Genomic DNA, 6941 nt, shown 5'->3' with positions numbered 1-6941 from the left:
TTAGTAATAACACTTACATGTTCTATTTTGACATTTGTTTATTGTTTTTCTCCTATTTTGGATTTAATTTGTTGTTTTGCTGAAGTACTTGTACTCATTTTTTTTATTAAGGAGGCAAACTAAATATTATGGTATTATAGTAATACCAAAGTATGTTTCACTAAGAATATTTTTTCATTTATTTATTAAATCAAGACATAAACTATACAACAGTATCATAAAATATTTGTTTTCGTGATTAAGTCTATTCGAATTTTTTTAATAAGTTTTCTTTAATTTTATTTATTTGTGGGTTCGTGTTTACCTGATATAAAAATATACAAGTAATTTATTTTGCTATGCCAATATTTTATTTAATAATAATTTTAATTGAGTGATTTTATTGATAGAAATGTCTAAGTTTAATGATTTTATTGATACAAAACAAAGTTCAATGACTTTGCTAGATAAATTCTCAAAGTTGGGTGACCTTTTGAGATATTAACTCTATAATATCACGACCCTTTCAGTAGATTGCTTTAGTTATTGCACTACTGAGAAATCTATGATTTCTATTCATAATTTTATCAAATCCGGAGTTTTCCGGACTCCATTATAATAAAATCAAACCACCGTAAAATTAAATACATCTAGCATATACATATCATTTGTAGCCTAAGTATTTTTTTCATCTAGTAATTGTAAGGAGTGATGCAACTTTGATTTTACATGTGTTCAAACTTTTGTATTGCTCTTTGATTTCCTTGGTGTCCACATTGCTTCATGTCTTGTTAGAATGGGAGCTGTCTATCCAATTTTAGACCTAGAGCTATCTGTCAACAAAGGTGTAGTATAAGGACTTTTGACATTTACAAAAGTGTTGTAAACCTTGTGATTAAAGTACTATCAAAGGAAAGAAATGTGTTTTGTAATAGAAAGTGTCAACAACGAGCTAACCTATTGAAAGTTATGTTGGAAGAGTTTCTTTGATTTTTGCAGATAGGAGTGAGCTCATAGAAATTTATAAATCAATTTTAATCATAGAACAATATTAAGTAACTAATTTTACAAGATCCAATGAAAAGCATAGGCTATAAAGTGAACATAATTTTTTTTGTAGAACATAATTGTGTTACTTACCTTTCCAAATTTTGTTCATAAATTTTTTCCGTATTCTAATCAAACGCATCTTCTAAATGGACAGTAGTCAAATGACCATATTTGAGATCACTACATCAAAAATAATCATTAGCAAAAAACAGACTTAAAACATACCATTCAACCCGTCTCTGATGACATAGTTAACAAGTACTCATACTTCCAGACAAAATGTCTGACAACACTCATCATCTAACAGTTTATTCGAGTTATCGAAGACATCAAACGTGTAGTTTAGACAACGTGACTAAGGTACTCCTCCACGGTGGTGTACTTAACATCTGGATAAACTTCAGATGCCTCAACCCCAAACGATGGCTCAATCTCAAAATTGGTATGATCACCGTTCACGAATGTTGAGTGGTTGACTGATAGCATGTAATTGATTAGCGTTACAGATGCTGCAACAGTATGCAATATACATTGTCAGGATTACCTATGTTAAATTGAAAGAAATAGTAGTAAATATGAATGATATAAAGATTACTGACGCTGGATGTCTTTGAGAATTTGCTCCCCTGGAACGTAGATTTTCTCGAGAGTTTTACCAATCAGTTTCTCCCATATAGCCACAAGCTCGTTGAACGATAAGGTGTTCTTGGGAGGCCTGATGTAAAGGGACTTGTTCAACGTTCTCGGGTCATCAACAGCCTTAATGGTGTAGGTGCCAATGTCATGTTCTTCATTGAATACAGCTGCAGACAAACAGAACAAAGCACACAAATATGAGACATTTTATCATGAACTTGTTCTGTTGGCAAGCGTACCAAATTCAAATCAATGGAGTAATTTTTTTCGACTTACCCTTAACATTCCCATCTCCAGGAATGATGACTTTGTCTCGAGGAGGAGCAGTGGCTCCTGTCTGGACCAAATTTGGTAAGAAACAACCAGCAAAATAGTTACATGAGACGTAAGTATAGGGAATTTCTGCAGCCTCAATAGCTCTTCGGGTTTTGGCTTGCGCAGCAAATGTAGACTTTACTGGCTCCACAGCATTGATAATTCTATCGACATCCATAGCAAACTCCGAAGGGAAGAACCTCTGAATTTTTTTTAGCACAAGATAATTTAGCTCTGTGAACACATTGGGTGTGTTTGGTATGAAGGAAAATGTTTTCCTGGAAAACAAGTAGATTTTTAAATTATTTTCTAATGTTTGGGTGGGTTGGGGGAGGGGGGCTCGAGGGTAGGGGTGAAAAAATTAAATTTTGAAGTTGAAAATATTTTTAAAAAACAAACTTAAATTTTTTTTGGGTGGGGTGGGGGGAGGGGGTCGAGGGTAGGGGTGAAAAAATTAATTTGAAGTTGAAAATATTTTTTAAAAACAAACTTAATTTTTTTGGAGGGAGGTGGAGGCTGATGGGGGTCATGGGTAGGGACGGGGTGGGGTGAAAAATAAAAATTTGAAATTGAAAATATTTTTTAAAAACAAACTTAATTTTTTTGGAGGGAGGTGGAGGCTGATGGGGGGTCATGGGTAGGGACGGGGTGGGGTGAAAAAATAAAAATTTGAAATTGAAAATATTTTTTAAAACAAATTATAATTTTTTTTGGTGAGGGGGGTGGGGGTTGGGAACTGGCAAGGGTTGAAAAATTAAAAATTTGAAGTTGAAAATATTTTTTTAAAAATAAGCTTTAAATTTATTTTTCAACAAAAAATTAGTAATTTGAAATTGGAGGAAAGTTTTGGAAAATGTTTTTCTTAATTTTTGAAAGGAAGTCATTTTTAAGAACAAGATAATTAATTCAAACGATTTTCAGATTCTCTAGTGAATTATTCTTCCAAATTTGAGGCATTTACGCGAACTTGCTGCATATTTCTGTCATACACTTGGTTATGCAGATCAAGATCTTTCCACTAGGCCATGTTAACAAGTAGTAATCTAACTCATTTTATTACCTTAAATCAACGAGACGAATTCTCCCTTAGTTAGAGGGTATGTTGCTCGGACTCTCCAAATATGTTGCTGAACCCATGTTGGATCCTTCAAAAATACACTACTTTTGGACGATTCAACACGCAACCACCAACATTATTGACTTATCTGAGCAACATAGATTTAAGGTCCCTTTGATACTCCAAATTCTCTAATTCAAATGTGATCTATAAATTCAAGAACTTTATCAACAATTACTATATTCAAGATCACCATCATCCCCTCTGCCCCAAGTTTACACCCTTAACCAGAGGTCTCGAGTCAAAGCCAGTTGTGAAAACCAGAAGTAACTAACCTTAATATTGCCAGCTTCTTTGATAGCATCAACGATTTTAAATTGATCAGCCAATTGCGCATCACCAACAGTTGATATCACCACATCCACTTGTTTTATAGCCTTCAACAAACTCTCATGATCATACAAATCACCCTGTTCAAAAAACAAGAAACTAAAATATACTTGCATATACAATTTATTAACAAATGCATCATATAAATATACATACATTAATAATAGTGACACCCAAATTCTTGAAATTTTCAACAATTTTGCCCTTAACAGGATCAGAAATTGTGGTCTCTCTAACTAAAGCACAAGTTGGGTGTCCAGATTTTGCACTTGCTTCCACTACAAATTTTCCAATATACCCTGTTCCTCCAATGATCAAAACTTTGCTTTTATCAGCCATTTGATAAAATAAAACTTAAAGATTTTGAGTTGAAATTAAAGAACTTTCTCAAGAATTTATTAGTTGTGTTGTTTTGTGTATAAAACATGCTAAGGCAACATCATTTTATGCAATGAGGTGGGGAGCTGTAATTACCAAAATGACCTTGCTGTTCCAACTAACTGTCTTTATGAATATTGTCTTTGCTTCCTTTGAGGTGCATCAACCTACTACACTGGTCTATTTTTATTTGTTCACCATTTACATGGTATGGCCAATAAATACTTTATTTTATTATATTATTCTTTAAATATACAAAATTTAGTATTTTTAGTGCCGTAGATATAAATTATATACCTTCAAAACATCCAATGAAATCAAAATGATACAAATAAAATTAATAGTTTCTATGCAAAAATAACATGTATAAAATGTAGTGCTAGTGCTGACCATATTAAATATGATTCCAAAGCATGTCCAAATCATGTTACATATGATTCCAAATCATGTCCAAATCATGTCAGATATGATTCCAAAACATTTAATTTTTGTATTTAATTTAATTTTTTTATCCGATTTTTCTTTCTCTCTCTGACGCTTAGTAATTCGTGCCATATTTTGTGGAGTGCTATTAGGTAGTATTAAATTTATCAAATATTCTCTCTCCTTAAACACTCACATTCACACGTTTGTTTATTACTCCCTCTGTATGACACTTTTCATTTTTCGAGAGTCAAACAATTTAAGTTTGACAACGAATTTGCACATGAAATCTTTAAATATTTTGCAATGAAATTTATATATTTGTAAACTATATAAAAAGTACTATAAGTCACAATAATTGATAAATCAAGATGTTTAAAAGATCTATAAAAAACTTACGATCAAAGATAGATTTGGTTGAATCTCAAAATCCAAAAAGTGTCACATAAAATGGGACAGAGGAAGTATTATTTTTTCCTTTTTTACGTTTTTGTAGTCATTTATTGTTATCATATTAATGTATTCCCTTTTATATAAAGATTTGTATGGTACTAATAAAGTTGGTACATTTATCAATAATTGAGTTATAGTTCCAATAAATATTAGAAATCCTTTTTTCACACGTTTCAATATTTTTTTAATATTTCCTCTTTTACGTTTTCTAGTCTTTTATTGGGATAATATTAATGTATTCCTTTTATATAAAGATTTTTATGGTACTAATAAAGTTGGTACATTTATCAATAACTGAGTTATAGTTCTAAGAAATATTAGAACTACATTTTTCAGCAGTGTTTTATTTGGAAAATATAATTTAGACTAGTTTTAAGAGTCGCCACTTAATTTTTAAGGTAAAATTAAGAAAACTGATTTTTCAATAGATTAAAACAGGAATCGATTGAAAATATTTAAGGGGGGTTCGGGGTTCATATTAGCATTTCGGGAAGGGTTTGAAAGCACCTAAATGTCCGCTAATACGCGGTTATCCGACAATTAATTATTTGGCTAAAAGATTTAAAATAAAACATTTTTGTTTGAAGAAATAACAACTTAAGACCTGAACTTGTTTTTAAAAGGGAAAGGGTGATGAAATAAAAATATTAGTTAAGTACTAGATATTTAAAGTCAAATAAAATACTTATTTGATTTTAAAGATATGGTTGTTTCGTCTTTTGGGGAATTGAATTACGAAAAAACCTTAGAATTAACTAACAATAAACAGTTAGACAAATACGAAAACAAATAAGATAAAGAGGGAGAGAAGGTTTAGGCCTAAGTCTGATTTTCTGTCCGCCTAAGCCAGTACTTGGGTCTATATTCAAGTTTGGGCCCTTGACCCATTTTGTACCTGTACTAAAACTAACATAAAAAGAAATATATTATTTGGGCCTTAGGCCCAATTTTCACCTGTCCTATGTTCTAACAATATGGTAATAAGTGGGCTTAGTCCCAAAGGTAACAAAATAAAATCAAGAAAAAAAAAGATGGGCTTCCGAGCCCAATTTTGTCATATAAACAACATATACATTGAGTGTATACTGTTGTATATTTGCGTATCCCGACTCCAATTTCCAGTATTTTTCTTGTTTTCGAACAGCTGCACTTTTGAAGTCTTTGACTCGAAAAAGGGTTGACTCAAGAATGGCTTTGGGCCTGAGTGGCCCGATCGATGATGCAAGAAAGGGATTTGGATCCCAACAGAATCATCCACGGTTGCTCACAACAAACAAGATAAAATAAAACTAGTTAGCAAAAGAAGAATAAATCTATGATAGTTAAGAAATTTATTAGCCCTCGAAATTAATTCATAGGAGACAAACATGAAGACATAACCAATTTTACATATACTTTCAAAAACTAAAGATAAAAAGAAAAGAGTATCAGCGAGGTGCCATCCAACAAATACATGCATATACATTACAGGCCTATAAGACTAGAATTAATCTTCATGGTCAAATCAAGTAACACAATCTCAATAGCAATTAATATTGAGTAACCAACTCATAGAGTGCAATTACGGACTAAATGTCAATAGGCAGTAGTAGTCATATAGCAAACAACTATAAAACAATATGAACTTAGGACCAACGGGACCAGGCATCAAAGCACGGATTCTCCAGGGAGCTTTTGGGTTAAAATAATGAAGATCTCTTATCAAAATACACAATGAATCTGGACAACGGCTAATCTTGATGTTAAAATCAACTTAGCACTTATTTAACAAATGCGCACCATAACACACTAGCAGGAGATAAAAATTCGATATGTTCTAAAAAATATTTCAACACGACCTAAATCTGGATGCTATTGAGAAACCAAGATGAGCTTAAATAATTAACGATCAATACCAAACCCATTACAGGTAGAAAAATAAGCTTCAAACATGTTCATGCCCTCATGGGAGGAAAATGAGAAAAAAACAAGGTTTAAACAAACCAAAGAATCACGCCATATTTTAGATAGAGAAGACTGAAACGGGACTTGACCAAATGATTGTTAACTAAGCTTAAAACATAGAAGACAAGCATGAAAATAAACTCAAAAAAATGAATAGAAGCTAAGTGACTACTATGTCCAACAAACGATAAATAATACGACATACAACCTCTATATCAACTATTTTATTTTATTTTAGATTCTGCCTTATGTTTTGAAATAAAAGAAAAGAAAGACAACATTACAGTAGGAAAATGAATGAAACTAACATGCTGTA

At 31.8% G+C, this 6941-nt stretch overlaps 1 protein-coding gene across 3 annotated transcripts; it reads right to left on the bottom strand.

The window, feature by feature from the left end:
• Nucleotides 1-595: 595 nt before the first annotated feature.
• LOC102595721 (isoflavone reductase-like protein) lies at nucleotides 596-3853 on the bottom strand. Of its 3 annotated transcripts, none has more exons than XR_001472813.1 (6): nucleotides 3584-3853; nucleotides 3373-3507; nucleotides 1942-2182; nucleotides 1629-1832; nucleotides 1255-1538; nucleotides 596-812 (listed from the first exon to the last, which is right to left on the bottom strand). XR_001472813.1 is itself a non-coding variant. In XM_006341893.2 (5 exons), exons 1-5 carry the CDS (start codon nucleotides 3764-3766, stop codon nucleotides 1372-1374), a joined length of 930 nt encoding a protein of 309 aa, XP_006341955.1. In that variant the 5' UTR covers nucleotides 3767-3853; the 3' UTR covers nucleotides 1129-1371. The 3 variants fall into 3 exon arrangements, 1 of the variants encoding a protein (XP_006341955.1); XR_001472814.1 differs by having other exon boundaries at nucleotides 596-808; XM_006341893.2 differs by lacking the exon at nucleotides 596-812 and having other exon boundaries at nucleotides 1129-1538.
• Between the last annotated feature and the right edge of the window lie 3088 nt (nucleotides 3854-6941).

The sequence above is a fragment of the Solanum tuberosum genome, unplaced genomic scaffold (genome assembly GCF_000226075.1).
Source record: "Solanum tuberosum cultivar DM 1-3 516 R44 unplaced genomic scaffold, SolTub_3.0 scf00032, whole genome shotgun sequence".
Classification (NCBI taxonomy): Eukaryota; Viridiplantae; Streptophyta; class Magnoliopsida; order Solanales; family Solanaceae; genus Solanum; species Solanum tuberosum.
The sequence above is the reverse complement of the archived record's forward strand: the minus strand, read 5'-3'. Positions and strand labels throughout refer to the sequence as shown.